A 19,062-nucleotide genomic window follows, 5' to 3' on the forward strand; every position below is an offset into this window, starting at 1 on the left:
TTGAACAAAGAGCTCCCGTCCTGCTTACTTTAATCCCCTGCTTGTCCAAATTCACCTTTATTCTTCTCTCAGGCTTCTTGTTTGTTTGTTTTTGTTTTTTTCTTAATAAGAATGGGGACGTAGTTGATTCAGATTGTTTCACTTTAATCAGCAAGTTTGTCTTGCTGATTTATCTGCCTCAGTGCCAGGTGGGCAGGACCCCGTTTGATTTCCTCTCTGCCCCCTCTCCCTCCTGTCTTCCTAAAACTATAATCCCTTTTGTGACATACCCTGGTGTCTATTGAAGGATTCGCAGGTAAAAATCCTTCTTTCTCCCACTGCTGAACACCACACGTCGGATAATCGATTCTGGATTGTGACACTGAATTTTCACACAATGTATTCTCACGACTGACGGCCCCCTTTCTGCCTTCCTCAGATGTGCTAACCCCACTCTGATCTTGGAAGGGTCTCCCCCTCTCTTTTTCCTCGCGATTCAGCCTTTTTATAAACTCTTAAATCTCAAAGCACTAAATTCCCCTTTCTCATCCATCTCTTTCAAGTCTTTCTTCCATGACGAGCTGCTATTTTTTTTCTAAATAAACCTTGCAATCATTTGCCAGTGCTGTGAATTTGATTCCATTGGGAATGTTTTGAACTGGATTAAGCACAGAAAATATTTTAAAAGGATTTGCAGTTTATAAACCTCAGTCTTCCACCGCAAGTCGGGGGCGGTCTCGCCATGGCTGTGGTGGGAGCCTCATTTCCATTTGAACAGGCTGCCCCACATCCTTTCTGTGTCTTATCTTGGTGCGGTCACCCCCATTATCACTCAGTGGTTCCGCACCACTGTGGGCTGGGGTGAGCTCTGGTTTTGCTCTTGAAGGTTATTTGGGGCTTGTTGATGTGCTCTTGCTGTCCACATTTTCTTTCCTGTGCTGGCATCTGGGGGTCCTTCTAGCAATCACACTTGACTTTAGTAAGATTTTCTGTACGTGCTCTTTAAAAAAGGCCCCTTAGGCCGGGCGGTGGTGGCGCACGCCTTTAATCCCAGCACTCGGGAGGCAGAGGCAGGTGGATCTTTGTGAGTTCGAGGCCAGCCTGGGCTACCAAGTGAGTTCCAGGAAAAGGCGCAAAGCTACACAGAGAAACCCTGTCTCGAAAAACCAAAAAAAAAAAAAAACAAAAAAAAAAGGCCCCTTAGCTACATTTTTCCCCATTTCAGGCTTTATACCAGGACATCCAGGGGTGATAATTTCCCCCATTTTAATGGTAAATTCATGAATGTTTAACCAAGAGATACATTTGTTCTTGGTGTATTAAGCATTTAAAATTTATTATCGGCTGTGGCCTGTAGGAGGGGGAATGTGCGTGCGTGCGTGCGTGTATGTGTGTAGAAGCTAGACATCAACCTCAGGTGTTATTCTTCATCAGCCATCCATCCTGTTTTTGACAGAGTCACTCACTGGTCTGGAGTTTGCCAAGTGAGTTACACTGGCTGTCTAGCAAGCCCCAGGGACTGGCCTGTCTCCATCTCCCCAATGTGTGCATGGGGTGGGGGTGGGGTGTTTACAAATGCACAGCATCACACCCAGCTTCTATATGTGGGTTCTGGAGATCAAACTCAGGTTCTCATGCTTGTACCTCCTCAGCTGAGCTACCTCCCCAGCCCTACTGTGGCATTTCTGGTAGGGCCCCGGGCTTCTTTCCTGAAGAGCAGTGTAAGAAGCCATCCTAACACTGTACAGCCTAAAGATCTAGACAGAGAGGGAACCAGAAAAATCTAGACCATATAATGAATGGTTTACAAGAAGTTGCCTGAATTTTATACACAAGAATAAGAGGTTTTTAAAAAAGTATTGGTTCATATTAATTGAATATAATGAAAATATCAACTCTCAACTTGACTAGGAGTTTTGAGAATGATGAACATAGGAGGAGGGTGGGGCAAAACCCAGAAGGCTATGTGCACAAGGCACATGGAAAAAGAATGTCGCAAACCATGAGGAATAAGTTCCAATCTTCATTACTCATTGAGTAAATTTGGGGGGTGACTCTGTGTGCATGACCCATCCCATCTTGCTCCTGCAGAAACTCACAAGCCCACAGGCATCTCCTTTCTCCATCAGTGTTTCTCCATGTACAGTCTTTGAAAACCTGGACAGAATAACCTAGTAGTTATTCCGGCCAAATGAGTCAAAACAGGGAGTGAGGGGCCACTATCTAATGAAGTTCCTCGGTGCTTCTCCCACAAACCAAAGTTAGAAGGAGAGAGGTACACAGACCGAGGGAAAAAAGGAGCAGAGACCTAGAGAAACACAGGCAGGATTTTTAACTTGCAGCAAAGGTTAGATAACCAGCCTGGGAAAATGGATGTGATAACCCCCTGAAAATATTATGATTAGACAGGGATTCCTCAGAAAGACAAGCACAAACATCCTATTACATCACCTAACACATCACAGCTTCCAATGGACAAAGCTCACACAAGAGCATGAAACTGGGGGCCTGTGGAAGAGCCCAGAGGGTACAGGTGTCCTCTAGGCAAACACAATGACAGGAGTTCAAGTCTAGAACCCATACAAAGGTGGAACAATAGAACCAACTCCAAAAGCTTGTTCTCTGACCTCCACAGGCACATGTGGCAAATGCACCCTTTCTCCTCGCCCCAATAATAAATGTATAAATGATTTTCTTAAAAGGTCATGAAAAGCAAAGAAAGCAACAAGTAACTTGTCGCATCTAACTGCACTGATGACGTGCTATCAGCGTCCATTGGGCATATTTATCATCATATTGCTCTGTGATTCCTAGCTTGCTCCTACTGTAATAAACAAGATAGTAGAGACACATCACCCTTAGTCATAACATTAAGGAAGACTTCAGGAACATAGATTCTCTTAGATATCTACGAGAGGTGGGGGATAAGTCCTGTCCCAAGACCCCTGGTCCAACATTCACAGGAAGGCTCTATGTGGTGCTCAAAATGCCGGTGTCTTCCTTCATGTTTAGTGCTTAGCTCCACACTCCAGCAGCGTCTTCTCTGTTGTTAAATACCTCACACTGATATGTTCTTGGATGCTGTCCTGCTTTGCCCTTTGTCACTGTGACAAAACACTCTGACCAGAGACACCTGGGGCAGGGCTCTTTACCTGGCTTTCACTTCCAGGTCACTGTCTATCACTGAGGGAAGTCAAGGCAGGAACCCAAATCAAAGCAGAAGCCATTGAGGAACACTGCGTGCTGGCTCATATAGAGAGTGGATTAAGCTCTGGGTAACCATGTCAATGGCCATGTCACGGGCCAGTTGACCCATGACAAATTATAAAAGACTTCATGGGGAGTCTTTATTATCAGTGTTTATGAATGACTGATCCATGTGTACAAATGCTAGCAACCACGGCTTTCTTCATCCTGAAGTTTACAGGCTGAGACTTCTCATCTACAGAGACCTCCTCCCGGAGACTACCTCCCCGCTCCCTTGTGATAAACACATTGAGGCTCCAGGTTGCTGTGCCCCCACCTGATTCCAGGTTCCCTGCCTGTGTGTCCATGTGTCCTTCCTTCATCCCCTCACTGTCCCTCCTGACGGAACCAGAGCTGAGCTGACATGCCGAGGTCTTACCACTGAATCCTTCATCCTCTGAGGGAGAGGGTCTGTGGCTGACTCTTCCAGGTTCTGATGCAAACATGTAGGAAGCAATCTGCACTGAATGAAGGACCTAAGAGAAGAAAGACACATAGGGTTTCGTCCTTTAAAATATGTGTCTCAGGCCCACAAGGGGAAAAAACCAAGTTCATTACAAAATCGCAGTAGAAAAGAGACACTCAGGAGATCCTGAGGATGCTTTCATTTTAAATTCATTTATTATTATGATGGTGATGATGATGATGATGATGATGATGATGATGTGTGCATGGTGGTGGGCACATGTGTGAGGGTCAGAGGACATCTCTGTGGAATCAGTTCTCTCCTTCTACCATTTTATGGGCTCTGGGAATCAAAGGCAGGCTGCCCAATCCCATTTCCCAGCTGAGCTATGTCCCTGACCCATGTTTCAATTGTTAAATTTCACCCTGACATAAGTGGCCAGGCATTTTAAGGGTATCAGTACTCTAACCACCAGCATCTGGGGATCTCCTGTTTCCTCCCACCCTCTGGGCTGCATCCTCACCAGCAGAAGGCAACCATCCAGGCACATAGCTGACATGAAATATCATGCAAATCATGTTTAACTTTCCCACATCTCCCCATTTTTTTGTGCCTTTCAACCTAATGCATCTAACAGCCTAAGACTTCAGTATCTCTGACTCCCAAGTGAGTTATCTTAAGTCAAAGGTTATGTAAGTTTGGTCAAATTACAGGACATGCTATTATCAATGTCTGATACACACTGTGACATTGTTCAGAGGACTTTTAGTCCCCAGAAACAGATCTATACTTCAAGTGACCAGAGATTACAATAGACATCATTTAAGGCCTTGACACAAACCTCATTTTAAAGTTCAAAGATGCTGGTTGTACAAGAAGAAACAAAATAAACCCAAAGCATCCTTTCAAGGACGTGGGTCTGCTCTCCACAGGGGACCTCCACAGCAAGACAGCAGTGGGGGCCCTGTGACTAGCTTTTTCTATGGCACTCCCAAACAAGTCCACCCAGCTACCTGTGAGCCTCCCTGCAAATGCACAGTTCAAAGGCAGAGGCTGGCTGGAAGTTTGTCCTTGAGTTTCGATCATTTCAGGTCAGTCCTGCATTTCTCCGCCCCAGTCCAGTGCACAACCAGCTTGCTTAAGCAAGTGTCAAAGAGCAGAGGGCACCAAATGGCCATCTCCACTTTGGTGAGCCAACAGGGCTTTGGGAAAGAGGGAATCATGGGAAGTGGGGAGATAGTGTAGTCAGTAAAGTGCTTGTCGCATCTGAGTTCAATCTTCAGAACTCATGTAAAAATCCTGGGGTTGGTGTCACACATTTATAATTCCAGTGCCGGGGAGGCAGAGACAGGGGACTCTCTGGGGTCTGCTGGCCAGCCTAGCCTAATGGGCAAGCTCCAGGCCTGTGAGAGACTCTTCAAAAGAAAATGGTGAACCACCCCAGAGGGATGGCACCTGAGGTGGATCTCTGACCTCTATACTCACACACATGTTGACACACATTTACACACACACACACACACACACACACACACACACACACACACACGACAGTTACTCACAGGAGCACTGATGGATCACTGCTCTGCCGACTCAGATGGTAAGACAGAGCAACCAGCAGGCCGCAGAAAGCTGAGAACAGTGCTGGGATGTGCTGTGTGCTCCATGGTTCCTGCAGAAAGACAGCAGACTGCTTGAGAACTGTGGTGACTGGCCTCCATCCCCCAGTGGCCTTCCTATCCGAGTGAGTGACCCACTGGGCTTGGTCAAGCATCAGGTACTGAACACGTGGTGTGTGATGTGCTGCCTCCTTTGTGAGCAGGGGTGTGGCGATGGGGCATTCCAGCAGCTACAGTGCCGATAGCCACTGCAGGATGATGTCCTCCAAGCAAAACTGTCGCCGCCACCTTTTTTGTTTGGTTGGTTTTGGTTTCTGAGACAGGGTCTCATGAAGTCCAGGGTGGCCTCAAACTCGCTGTGTAGCTGAATGTACAGTTCTCCTACTTTAACTTTCTGAGGGCTGACATTCCAGGCATGCATCACCACACTTGGTATTGTGAAGGGATGAGGTTGGAAGCTGGGGCCTTACACATACTGGGCAAACACTCCACCAGCTGAGCTACGTTCCCAAGAGCCACTGACACCTTAGTCAGAGCAATTATGACTACCTGCAAGAATTCAAGACCCCCCAACAAGGGAGAACCCACTAGGGTTCCCTTATAGGAGAGAGTGAGGAGGGTCATGGACCCTCACCTAAAATTCAGCCACACATTCCTACACCATCCTCCAGCTATATGGAAGGAATGCTCGAGAAGCAGTTATGGAGAAAACATCACCCATGCCAGGGTGGGGATTTTTTTTGTGATGTGGTTGTTCGGGGGTCTTTTGTGCTCCTGTGAGCAATCCCTCTCCCAGACTTTGTAAGTAACCCAAATAAAGTCTTTGGTTCATCAAACTAGACTTGGGCAGACTTATTTCTTGTTGTTAGTGCCCTATCTGTAGTGAATAGACATTTGTCCGAATCTCCTCAGGACAAGTTAATGCTGCACTAGGCAACAGGGATTTCTTTAGCCTCACTGTAATCCTACAGTGTTGGCTACTCATGTGCCCTGTTTATACCATGTTTCTCGATTTCACCAAGAAGCCATGTCTGACCATGATCTCAGATGCTGTGTACCTCAGAAGAGCCCATCATTAAGTGATGTGTGGCCAAATATCCACATTTATGGCTATTTGGTTAACACTTGCTCTACCCCTGGCCAGGTTCATCAACAGTAGGCATCCTCTGTCTCACCCCAGCTATTCTCACTACCTTGTTCAAGGCCCTGCCTTGAAAATCATTTAATAAGGCCAGGTGGCAGTGGTGCACACCTTTAATCCCAGCATTCAGGAGGCAGAGACAGGCAGATCTCTGAGTTCAAGGCTAGCCTGGTCTACAGAGTAAGTTCCAGGACAGCCAGAGCTACACAGAGAAATCCTGTCTTAAAAATAAAACAAAAACAAAAGAAAGAAAAGAACTGAATAAGCATGAAGAGAATCAACGCAGTGACTCTGAGCAACAGACCTGCGCCCCCCCCCCAACCTTATGATTCAGACCTGAGAGTAGCAGGGTAGCGGGGGTTAGTTAGTTGCTGGTTAGTTTCAACTGTCAACTTGACATAACCTAGAATCACCTGAGAAGAGAGTCTTCTTACTAATGAATTATCTAAATCAGACTGATAAGTGGGTCTGTCTGTATGGAATCGTCTTGATTGTTAGTTGGTGTAGGAAGACCTACCCCACCTTGGGCAGCACCACCCCCTAGGCTGGAGGCCCTGACCTGTATAAGAGCAAAGAAAGATAGCTGAGTAGTAACAACCAAGCAAAGATGGGCACGCTTACTCTCTCTGCTCTTGACTAGGGCTGTGGCACTCTAAGTTCCTGCCTTGATCTCCCCACAAGAATGGACTGTAACCTGACTTGTCGGCCAAATGAGCCCTTTATTCCCTAAGCTGCTTCTGGTGAGTGCATTTTATCACAGCAACAGAAATGACACTAAGAGAGATGGTCTGATCTATGTATACACAAGAACAGAGATGGCTGGCCTTCAGAGGTGCAGACAATGGTTGGAAGCCTGGACTGTGACTTGAACTGAAAAAAACAAAACAAAACAAAACAAAACAAAACAAAACAAAACAAAACAAAACACCAACCTGCTGTGCTGATGGCTCCCCATAAGTGAGAAAGCCTGGGTGAGCTTGTCCAAGAACCTCACCTGTGGGGTTGTTAGAACCCTATTGAAGAACTGTGTGTAAAACATCACTCAACGGCTTATACAAAACACACAGCCACACAGCAGACACCAGCTGTTCCTGGATGCTTCCTAACTATAGGGAAGGATGAAGGAATGTGCTCAAATCACACTCTTGAAAAGTCATGCTGGGCAGTGGGCATTATACCAGGCTTCTCTTGGAACAAGAAATCAGAAGGAAGAATTAGCGTGTGTGCAAATGTCTTATTCCTCCACTCTACAGTGCAGAACAAAGAGGAAAAGGGGCAGGAACTCCATCAGATGGGACCCTGCTGGGAAGGGGATGCTATTTGCCCAAGTGTCACTGTCTACACCAGGAGGCTGACAGGTGATTCTCTTGGGTCATTGTAGCACCTGCACTAAGGGTAAGTCTTTCCTTGAAGCAGAGACAACAGCTTCCAGGGCGATGACAAGACAGAATGAATGGCAGGTGGCTACAGGGGTGGAACGTGGGAGGAACATTTCCTTCAAGTACATAAGAGCAAAGTAATCTTCGATATGATCCCACTGTTTTACTCCTGTGCATATAGCCAAGGAAACTCCACACTCCGCCATAGAGATATCTGCACCCCATGTTTATGGCTACTTTGATTACTAGCTACAGCAAGGAATTGGAGCCAATCTAGTTATCTATCAACAGATGAATAGACAGGACAATTTAGAAAAATATATAGATCAGCTGTAAAACGAATGTTAGCAAAGTGATCCAGAATGGTGTAGTGCAAAAGGGTGAGGTGGGCAAGGCGAGGCCCAAGCTCTGAAGCAAGGAAAGGAGGAGGACAGGGGGATCAGGAAGTGGAAGACAATACGATGAAATGTAAGCAGATGAGATATCCTTTATCCACCCAAGGCAAGGCCACCACCCAGACCTCAGGGAGGCAGGCACACAGGCGTAAGAACAAGCACACACAGGCAGGCTGGGGAAGACATTCACCTCTGACCTCAAGGTTATATTTACATAAGATTACACAAATGTGGCATTTTGTCAGAAATGATTATCTATTGGATTATGTCACTGTTTGCTCTGGGTGCCCAGATAGTCAGTGCCAGCCTCCTTTAGCTGACTCTTACTGGGTGTCTATTATCAGCGCCATGTTGTCTTTGCTCAGCCCTTCAGGCAGCATCTAGGCATCCTCACTCCAGGTGTGGGCTTGCACATCTTAAAGCCTAGTCTCAGACACCACTGAATTCCTCCCTAGGAAAAGCCCAGCTTCCCAGCTCCTACAGACGGTGAAAGGTAAGACTGCAGGTCTCCTGGGGCTCCCTCCTGGAGGACTCTTCCCTCCACACGTATGTAACTTGATGTGTGATTTCAGTGGTGGTAGGTGTGTGTGCATGCACAAGCATTGACGCATGTGTACATGTTCACACACACACACTCACATATACACCAGTTTCTCAAGAAAGCAAGGAAAGGAAGGCTGCTTGGCCACCAACATGAACTGCTCCTTCATGTGCAGAGAGCCAATATTCCCCAGATCTATTCAGGAAAGAGCATTGGAGAGTTGTAAGGGGTCTCCCAGCTGAGCTGATCTTAGCCCCCCTCCCCCACCCCAGCTGATGATTGGGTAAGAAGACAGAAAGAATGGAAGATGCCAGCACATGGTAAGAGGGTCATCATCAGTCCACTCAGCCTCCAGCCCCTTGCTCTGTGTCCCCAGGACCTTAGATGTGTGCACAGCACATTGCATGGGAAACATGAGCACTTCACTGAAGGGGGGTGGGGTGGAGGCTTAAAGGGGCGGGGTCTGCTGGGGCTTAAAGGGGTGAGGTCTGCAGCCATACAGCATCAAGGAAGCCATAGGCTCCAAGAGGCTGCATGTGTCATTTCAGAGATGTGATTTTCTTTCTTTCTTTCTTTCTTTCTTTCTTTCTTTCTTTCTTTCTTTCTTTCTTTCTTTCTTTCTTTCTTTCTTCCTTCCTTCCTTCCTTCCTTCCTTCCTTCCTTCCTTCCTTCCTTCCTTCCTTCCTTTCTTTTTTTGGTTTTTCAAGACAGGGTTTCTCTGTGTAGCTTTGCGCCTTTCCTGGATCTCCCTCTGTAGACCAGGCTGGCCCGGAACTCACAAAGATCCACCTGGCTCTGCATCCCAAGTGCTGGGATTAAAGGCGTGCACCACCACCGCCCGGCTCAGAGATGTGATTTTCAAAAAAACCCAAGGAAAGCAGGTGAAGATGTTTAACTGTTCTTTGGATACAGAGAAGGGAATATAGACATTTTCAGAAAAAGAACTCAAGGGACCTGAGAAGGACTTTGAAGCTGACCATCCTGGTGCTCTGTGCAGGGTATTTACCAGTGAACTCAGAAGCCACAATGCCCTGCTCCTACAAAGAGAAACAGAGGCAGTGGTATGTGTGTGTGGGGAGCTTTGCTGACATTTCCAGGAGGTGAGGGAGCTGCTAAAATAAACTTTTATATTTGAAACATGTGTATTTTAGGCTTGAATTTATTTATACAAGCTGGGGCTACCCTGGCTTACACTAAAATTCTAGCTCACAGAAGGCTGAGGCAGGAGCATTGCCATGAATTTGGGGATAGCCTCAGCTACATATAGTATGAGACCTTGTCTTTAAAAAAAATTATTTTTACATTTATTGTACTCATAGTCACATATATACACAGTCACACAAATCCATGCAGATTTCAAAGGAAGATCAGGTTTTATTTTACTCTTTAGAAGATTTGTTGGTGTGTGTGTGTGTGTGTGTGTGTCCGTCCATCCGTCCGTCCAGTGCCTGCCAAGGCCAGAAGAGGACATTGGATCCTGGAGAGAGAGTTATACGTGGTTGGGAGTCACCCTTCATGGGTGCTGGAAACCGAACCGAGTCCTCTGGAGGAGCAGCAAGTGTTCTCAACGGCTGAGCCTTCTCTCCGTCCCAAGAGCTTGGGCTTTAAACCATCTATCACTCAAGGATAATGAAGCATCCGCCACAGGATTGTTTGCTTCAAAACGAACGCCCGTAATTGCCTTGCGATGTGTCTCATGGGCCCCTAAATTGGAGAGGCTATGGATTGATGAGAGCTGGTTTCATAAAGCTCCCCCAGGTTTTGAAATATTTTTATGAGGCAGGAATAAAACCGTCTAATAGCCTGACGGTCCTGCGGTGCGGTTCACGTGTGCTGGGGGGCGGGGGGGGGGGGAGGCTTGGACGAGAGCGCGCAGAGGATTGCAGCCTGCACAAAGGCACTCTGAAGAGGGCCGCTTCCAGCACTGTCTCCCAGAGAAACTCGAGGCAGCTCTTAAGACGGGATTTATGGGCAGGCTGGCTAAGAGCCTGAGAACGAACAGAATACAAACTGGTCCAAGTCTTACCCCTGAGCTCCTCAGATCACATTTCAATGTGCTCTGTTTGAAGAAGTAAGTTTCTCATAGCCCAACAAACTGGTGTTTCTGAGATCCACACACTTGGATTCTTACATAAGTCCTTTGCTGACCTCCCCCCGCCACCTCCCACTAAAGCTTATCTAAAGAGAAGGCCCTGAAGTAGGACTCCAGATAGTTGGGTCCTGGGTTTCACCAAGTCCTTGAACTGTGTACAGGGCACACTCTAGGCCAGTGGTTCTTAACCTATGGACAGCAGCCTCTTAGGGGTCAAACAACCCTTTCTCAGGGGTCACTTAAGACTATCAGAAATCACAGATATTTACATTACAATTCATAACAGTAGCAAAATTAGTCATGAAGTGGTAACGAAGTAATCTTATGGTTGGGGTCACACAGTGTGAGAAACTGTATTAAAGTGTCACAGCCGTAGGAAGGCTGAGAACTGCTGCTCTAGGCTATGAGCTCCCTTTGTTTCCCATGGCAGCTCCTGATTCCTGGTGGACCTCTGACACCCGGAAGGGCTGCCAGTGCCTAACACTGTGTTCAAGTCACATCAGACACTCGGGATTGGCCCAGTAAACTATCTAATGAGCATGCTAACAAATGTGGCAATCCATCCATCCATCACTAAACGTGAAGAGGAGATGCTTATTTCACTGTGCATTTCATTTTGGTGGAAAATACCATTTGTTTATGAGTCAAAATGTTATTTCACATTTAAGGGCGGATGCTGGAGAAAATTGGGGTGGTTAGATAGTAAGATGGGATGATGTGCCCCAAGTATCCAACCCTACCTAGATGGATAAATACATCAGTGCATGTACACACGCACACACCCAATCACAGGAACTCACGCATGTACTTCTTGGAAAACTAGCATTTCCCCCCAATCTTCTGTTACCAGTAAATTTTCCATCCAAGACTTTATATAGCACCTACTATGTGACACTCACTTCAGCAGGAAAAGAGACTCTAAAATAGAGCCCGAAATAAATACGGGCAGGCGAGAAGGCTCAGCCCCTAAAGGGGCTTACTGTGTAAGTGTGGTGACCCACGTTCCACTCCTGGAATCCACAGTTCAGAAAATTGTTCTCTAACCTTCCAATGTGTCTGCGCATGTGTGTCCACACACATCATGTGTATCTGCACAGCAATAAACAAAAAGAACAAACAATAAATAATAAATTTCAGTGTGTGACTTCTGGGTGCTCAGAATCAAACTGGGACCCACGAAGAGAGTCCACAGCCAATCATCGCCTCGGAGCATAGCATTCACTTGGCTTTAGAATGTGCTGCCCCTTTCCCCTCTCAGGACGCTGGAAGGCAGAGGCCACCTACTCACTCTGTCCTGGTGGCTGTGAGTCTGCATGGCTTATAGTATTGATTATGCACAGGGACACCGGCCTGAGGTGAACACTAACAAGCCAATACCATCCCCCAGTCTCTGCAGGAATGGCTTTAAGGCCACCCTCAGGTGCTGGCCACATGGTTCTCTCTTGAGCCATTGAGAAGGCCACTGGATTCCTCAAGACCACACACCCAGGCCTCTATTGTGTTCCTTTCCTCTTTGGACCCTCACACCCTCTTTTAAAAGCTTCCTCTGATGAGGCCAGAGCCACCCAGGACAAACTCCCTTTCAAAGTACATGGCTAGTTTCTACTTACAGCTACAAAATCTCCTTTCGCTGCCCACATTTCCTACACTCCAGGGGAAGAAGCTGTTCAGATCCTATAGGCCAGGCAGCTTTGAAATGCCACAGACCACTCTGTCTGACCGGAACCTTTCAGCTTCCCAGTTTTTTTCCATTCAAACTCAGAGTAACCAGCCTGTCTGGAAGGAATGAATATATTACAAAGGACACCTGTGTTCCCCTCTTTGCCTATCAGGATATGAGGATGGACTACATGAAATTAGAATTTCTCCAAGGATCTCCTGCTTGGAGGAGAAGGCCCGATGCCCAAAGGAAAAGCTTACCTCCAGGAAAAAAATTATTTAGAACTTCTCAGATAGCCTTAACAGAAAGATTTGGAGCTGAGACAATGGTGGGCAGGACCATGCCCTGGTTGCTCGGTTATGCATAACTCATGTTAGGACACGCCCAAAGATGGACTTGGGGATCACTGGATCTCTTTGTCCCTCTTTTGAATGTGCCCACATTAAATCAACCTCCTTTTTCTGCTTTCAATATTAATTTGGCTCTTTTAATTGGCTTATTGAGGACTGGCAGCTGGCCCTGGCTTGTTAGGGCACAAGATATGTGCCCCCTAAGTCCAATAGTGCCAACATCCTCATGAGGTGGGTTTCACTAATTCATTGTAAGAGGGAGAAAAAAAAACCTGTGAATTATGTATGAACCCCTGGGCAACTCACCACAGCACCCTGGACTTCAAGTTCAAGTTCACTTTTGGAATGCAGAAATGCTAGACTCATCCTTGCCTATTAGGGGATGTAATAAAAGGCAATGAGCAAACACTAGGGAAATGCTTCTGCAATCTGAAGTTCCATAGATGGGCTGGGGTCTCATCTGACTGTGAACTGTCCTGATGAGCAAGACTATTTACACTCACAGGGGTAGGGAGGACAGCTGAAGTCAGCAGAGACCTTGGAATCTCTGGTCTGCCCTGTGATGCTGAATGCCTTACTTAAGGGTTGCATGGGGGACTAGGTAAGGTACACACCAGTGACCCCCACTCCCCCCACCAAAAAAACCCCATATTCTCAAACTGTGGGGTTTGTTATAGATCTATAATTAGACTTTAAATCCTGAGTGCAGGGAAATGCTGAGGTGCAAGCTGTGATCCTTGAATGCTGAGGATTGGGGGGGCCTCCTACAATGGGGTGGGGGGGAGACACACACATGACCCTCCTACAAGCCATTGTTAATGATGCTTGGGGAGCATTAAATTGTAGCAATGCGCTTCAGCTTCTGAATCCCCTCACCAGCGATCAAGTGGAATTTCTTTGCAACCGACAATAAAAAATAGCAATCTAGGTTTACCTAGACAAACAGAGGTCCCGGCTAATTAACTGCCAAGCCATTTCCCCAGGGAGCAGACACTCGAGTGGCTTCCGTGTGTCACTGTCAAGCACGTAAGTCATCGAGGGGGTCTGCTCTATGTGATCTGCAACTATCTCAGGTAAGCCAAAGGGAATACGAGATTAAAAGATGAATCATATTTTCTTCCCCTAATTAATATTCCAGAGGGCAAAATTAACTCACAGTCCCCCCCCTCTCCACTTCTACCAAGTGGTAATGAGGCCTGAGAGGAAGCCGGGGAAACTCAGGGGACACCCAGAGAAAGGCGCCCCCCACCCTAGGATCTGCTTTGTGTTTCTTTCTGGCTCTGAGTCCAAACGCTTCAACACTACTGATACAATTGAAATTGTCTAGGGACTATGCTCTTTTTTCCAAAAGACATCTAAAACAAGGACGGTCACATGAGCCAAGCTGACTCAGGTCCAGGATGTTCAAGACCCTGACTTCTGCCTCATCAGCCATCCTCTCTCATCTTTAAACTCAAATAAGGTTTCTCATAACCCACCTTAAAATTTCATTCACAAAAGGAAATTCTTTAAGAGAAATAAAGAAACCAGCTCACACATTAAAAGACAAATTGGAATTTCACTTCCTTTGTAAACTGTACTTACTCTTTGTATCTGGTTATAAATTACGTCCTCTGAGCGAGGGAACTTCCCAAGACTCCAATCACATTATAGCCTTGGCTGAGGCACTTGGGGGGTGCCTCTCCCTTAAGAAGCCCACAGTTATGCCTTAGGAGTACACTGCAGTTTTCCTATGCAATATTCTTTTTAAATGTTCCCCGATGTATACTGCTTCATCTCTCCACTTAATAAACCGAATAACTTTGCATCACTCTGACGTACCCTAAAATTCTTTTCTGTGTTATTGTCGAGGACCAGGCTTTACCTGAGCGGAGGTCCCTAAGACAGGGATTTTCCAGGCTCCTTGCAGCTGTGCTTGGCTGCATCTCCCAGCTACCATGGGCAACAACAACAATAAATCAAGGCAATAAACACATACTAAGACTTAGCTAGAGAGAGACATGTGCCTGGCTGGGTGGCTGACATGCAACCATTGTTCATGAGGACCTGTTCATCCATCACACTTGTCTTAGGGTTTCTATTGCTGCGATGAAACACGATGAGCAAAAAGCAAGTTGGGGAGGAAAGGGTTTATTCAGTGTACACTTCCACATCACTGTCCTTCATTGAAGGAGTCAGGGCAGAAACTCAAGAAGGGCAGGAACCTGGAGCTGATGCAGAGGCCATGGATGGGTGCTGCTTATTGGCTTGCTACCTATGGCTTGCTCAGCCTGCTTTCCTATAGAACCCAGGACTATCAGCCCAGGGATTGCACCATCCACCATGGGCTGGGCCCTCCCCCGTCAATCACTAATTAAGAAAACGCCTTATAGCCAGATCTTATGGAGGCTATTTTCTCAACTGAAGTTCCCTCCTTCCAGATAACTCTAACTTGTGTATCAAGCTGACAGAAGATTAGCCAGCACAGGACTGAAGAAGATGTAGAAAACACAATATCCATGTTAGAAACAGAGTAAGCAGAATGGTGTAGAGAAAGCACCAGAGGAAAACAGTACAGCCCCAGTTCTGGCTTGGGCAGTGTGATGGCTGTTCTTGCTGGTCAACTTGACTACATCTGGAGTTAACTAAAATCCAAGTAGCCAGGTAGACCTGTGAGGGATTTTTTTCTTAATTAAATCATTTGAAGTGGGAAGACTCACCTCTGATCTGGGCCACACCTTCTGCTGGCAGCCTATGTAAGGACATGGACAAAGGAAGCTCGCCCTCTGTCTGCTTTCTCTCATTCTTATTAGCAAGTCCTTTCCTTCACTGGCATTAGAGCCTATTTATTTGGGATTCCAGAGTACACTGAAGACCGATGGAGACATCAGCCTCATGGACTAAAAATCTACTGGATTCTTGGACCTTCCATTTGTAGACAGCCATTGTTGGACTAGCTGGACCACAGCCTGTAAGCCATTCTAATAAATGTTCTTTATATATATATATATTTGTGTGTGTTGTGTGTGTGTGTGTGTGTGTGTGTGTGTGTGTGTGTGTGAGAGAGAGAGAGAGAGAGAGAGAGAGAGAGAGAGAGAGAGAGAGAGAGAGAGAGAGAGATTCATTCTATCAGCCCATTCCTCTAGAGAACCTGAGTAATACCATCAGTGTTTATGGAAGATGGGGTGTATTTTCCCTCCCTCCCCAGGACACCCAGGTGAGTTCACTAACCACATTCAGTCAATTCACAGCATTTAATAGGTGCCACATCTTAAATCAGAGAGTCAACGTGGGACCACTTGAAAAGTCAGTACTCACAGATGAGAAGAGAGGAATGCAAATTGCTTTATGGTTTTTTTTTTTTTTTAAACCAAAAGGTGTTTAAAAAGGCAACTAGGGCCATTAATGTTCTGTTACTGTTTGTCACTTGCTCCATACTAAGCAATTGCAGCCAATACCCTCCTCAGGAGAAACAGAGCTCCCTGAGTACCTCCTCATCAGAAGCCTGCCCCAACACTCTGGAAACCTCAGAGCTGGAAAGCGTGGGGTCCCGACCCTGAGAAGGCAGTGACCTTGCAGAAGGGGTCCCTACAAGATCCCCAGCCCCTGTTTTTGCTTCTGCAGGCAATGGCGCATGGCTGTTTCTCCTTCATCTATTTCTTCCCACTCCCAAACAAGCCAATTTTTCTGGTTTGACTTTCTTCCATGTTGGATGTTACTTGCAGAGTTCCTCTCATTGAAGAAGGATCTAGGCTGCTTCCTCCATTGTTCTATACATGCCCATTCTTCCACTAGAGATACAGGATTACTCGGGCTTTGTAAATACACAGTCTCGATCCACAGCCCCGTGGTGTGTACATGCACGATTGGGCCATGTGTGTGCAACAGTTACATGTCTGACAGAATGTCCTGGGCTTCCGTCGTCTGTACTTGTCCGGTTTCCTCACCATCCTTCCTTTCCTAGACCTGCCCTGGGCTTTGCTCTTCTTGCTCTGGGGAACGCTGAAGTCCATCTATGCTCTAGATTCTGCACTGGTATGGCTATGCCCTCCCACCCCATTCCCTGGTCCACACGGCTTCACACAGATGTACTCCCACCATATTTGGGGTGCTACCTCAGACAAAAGCAAAATGAACACATGGGTTACAATGACTCCCATGGCCGGCAGAAGTCCTTCTGGTGTTCCTGACCATAGAAGGGACATCGTAGGGGACTAGGCAAGTGAGGGTTACATCCTAGGATAAGCCAGGCACTGTGACGACCTACCTCCAAACTCAGCCAGGCCCCCTGAAAAAAGATCTGATAAAAACAGTATGCTGAGTGGCACAGGCTCTGGTCACCACTGTGGTGTGTCTGCATACTTACCTTCACGGCGCTGAAGCAGAAGGCGTGGAGCAGGGCTGCTACCAAGACACTCCGGCCCACACTATACACAGCTGATGTGATTCCAGAAACAGCTGGAATACAAACGCCATCACAACTTACTAGAGGAGCCCTTTTCAAAATCAGTACAGGGGTAAGGAAGGAAAGGGACTGTTGCTTTCAGCATAAGTTCCCTGGCCACGGGATCCATCCAAAGACACAGGTCACTTAGGGTGGGGAAGATTGTGACCATGGAACTGACTATCTGTGGAATAATAACACTAAGGGTCAGCCCTGTATGCCACTCTCAGAGGACACTGGGGTCATGTGTCTTTTGGGGGAAAGATTTTTAAAGGCTCATAGGTACTCTCACAACACATAGCCACAACACTACGCACACAAGTGCATGCTGACCTATTCCCACAATGATACATGTGCATGCTTACACACACACACACACACACACACACACACACACACACACACACACACACACTTCTCCTAAAGAACAGTTTGAAGAGCCCCCTTCACTCACTCTAAATCAAGGGAAACCCTTCCCTTCTATGTACCTTTGCTGGGGAGGCCACTTCTGATTCTACGGAACCCAGGAAATTCAAACTAAAGCAGGTTTGCAGCTCAAGATAGAGCAAACAAACCTCCCAGTTAGGCCCCCATCCTCTGTCCTTGGGACCCCCCAGACCTTGTCCAAACTGAAACAGGAAGAGCAGGGGCAAGGACTCACCAGAACCTCCAAAGAACAGCATGTCGACTTGTTCCAGAAGGTACGTGCAGAAGGTGTTGATCTGTGGGAAGAGTCCGAGGAGGGAGATCGCAGGGAAGCAGCACAGAAATACTGCAAATGGACAGACAAAGGCATTCATGAGCATGGGCCGGGGTAACCACGGCCACGGTGTGGCTGCAATGTGGCTGCCTTTTTCCCTTTCAGATTCTTTACCCCATCCAGGGAAACTGAGGCAACAAGGACTCCTCTCACCCAGGCCACTAGAGGAGGAGAAAAGAGAAATAGCAAGTGTATTATCCAGGGCTGGTCTGCAACCAGCTTGGCACCTAAGGGAGAGCTCGCGGTGGAGGAGGGAGGAAGGCGCTCGCCTGCAGCTCAGAACAGAATCAGACCTGGGGAGATGAGGAAGGGGGGTTAGAGGACAGGGAAAAGTCCAGAAAGATGTGCAAAAGGAGACAACAGTGTAAAGTGAAGTTTTCAGAGGGAAAAAAAAAAAGCCATACTTGTGTGCATGATCCACAAGACCCAGAACTCCTGACTAGGGCTTTCTGATCTTGGAGACATGGGATGTTATAGTGCCAGGGCCACACCGCCCTGGCCTATTTTTAGTCCCCCGACTAAGAGTGATTCATTGCCCACTCAACATCGTTTCATCAAATAAAACCTTTAAAATGCGTTCTTAGCAGACTTGTAGCTTCTACCAAACACAAATGAAAGCCATTCAGGTAACATCTGAAGCCTGTAGCAGTTTGTCCCACTCAGCTGCAATTTGTCTGTCTGGAGTCCTCACCAACATACATACATACATATATATGTATATATATATATATTTTTTTTTTAAAGGCAAGGGGCTACCGAGGACCCTGATTCTTGCTCTAACTTTTATGCAGGAAGGAACAACACATAGCTGTTGTTGCAAAACACAGATTTCTTCAAAAGAAATAAGCCAGATATGAGCGACTATGGTTGGGAACACAGATGTAGGTTGTTCCAGAGGTTTTGTTGTGGAAACAGTTACATGAGGTTTGATCAGTTACAGAACAAAGGTCCATTGGCTGACCACATTGTGGGTGTATGCATGCATGTTTGTAGTGGTGGTGATGGGGGGGGGAGTGCTTGTGTATGTAGAGTGTATGTGTGTGCATGTGGAGCCCAGTGGTTGACCCCAGG

General features: G+C 46.7%; 1 protein-coding gene across 3 annotated transcripts in view; it reads right to left on the bottom strand.

Annotated features, from left to right (window-relative positions):
• Pcnx2 (pecanex 2) overlaps nucleotides 1-19,062 on the bottom strand; it is a 167,508-nt gene that overhangs the window by 78,603 nt on the left and 69,843 nt on the right. For all 3 annotated transcript variants that reach the window (XR_013051388.1, XM_006982493.3, XM_076572346.1), the window contains exons 14-17: nucleotides 17,893-18,003; nucleotides 17,154-17,245; nucleotides 5,194-5,303; nucleotides 3,605-3,701 (exon numbers count right to left, since the gene is read on the bottom strand). Coding sequence is in view for 2 of the 3 variants with exons in the window: in XM_006982493.3 (XP_006982555.3) it covers nucleotides 3,605-3,701; nucleotides 5,194-5,303; nucleotides 17,154-17,245; nucleotides 17,893-18,003 (410 nt within the window). In the remaining variant the exon portion in view is untranslated. The remainder of the gene's footprint in view (nucleotides 1-3,604; nucleotides 3,702-5,193; nucleotides 5,304-17,153; nucleotides 17,246-17,892; nucleotides 18,004-19,062) is intronic.

The sequence above is a fragment of the Peromyscus maniculatus genome, chromosome 5, assembly GCF_049852395.1.
Source record: "Peromyscus maniculatus bairdii isolate BWxNUB_F1_BW_parent chromosome 5, HU_Pman_BW_mat_3.1, whole genome shotgun sequence".
Lineage (NCBI taxonomy): Eukaryota > Metazoa > Chordata > Mammalia > Rodentia > Cricetidae > Peromyscus > Peromyscus maniculatus.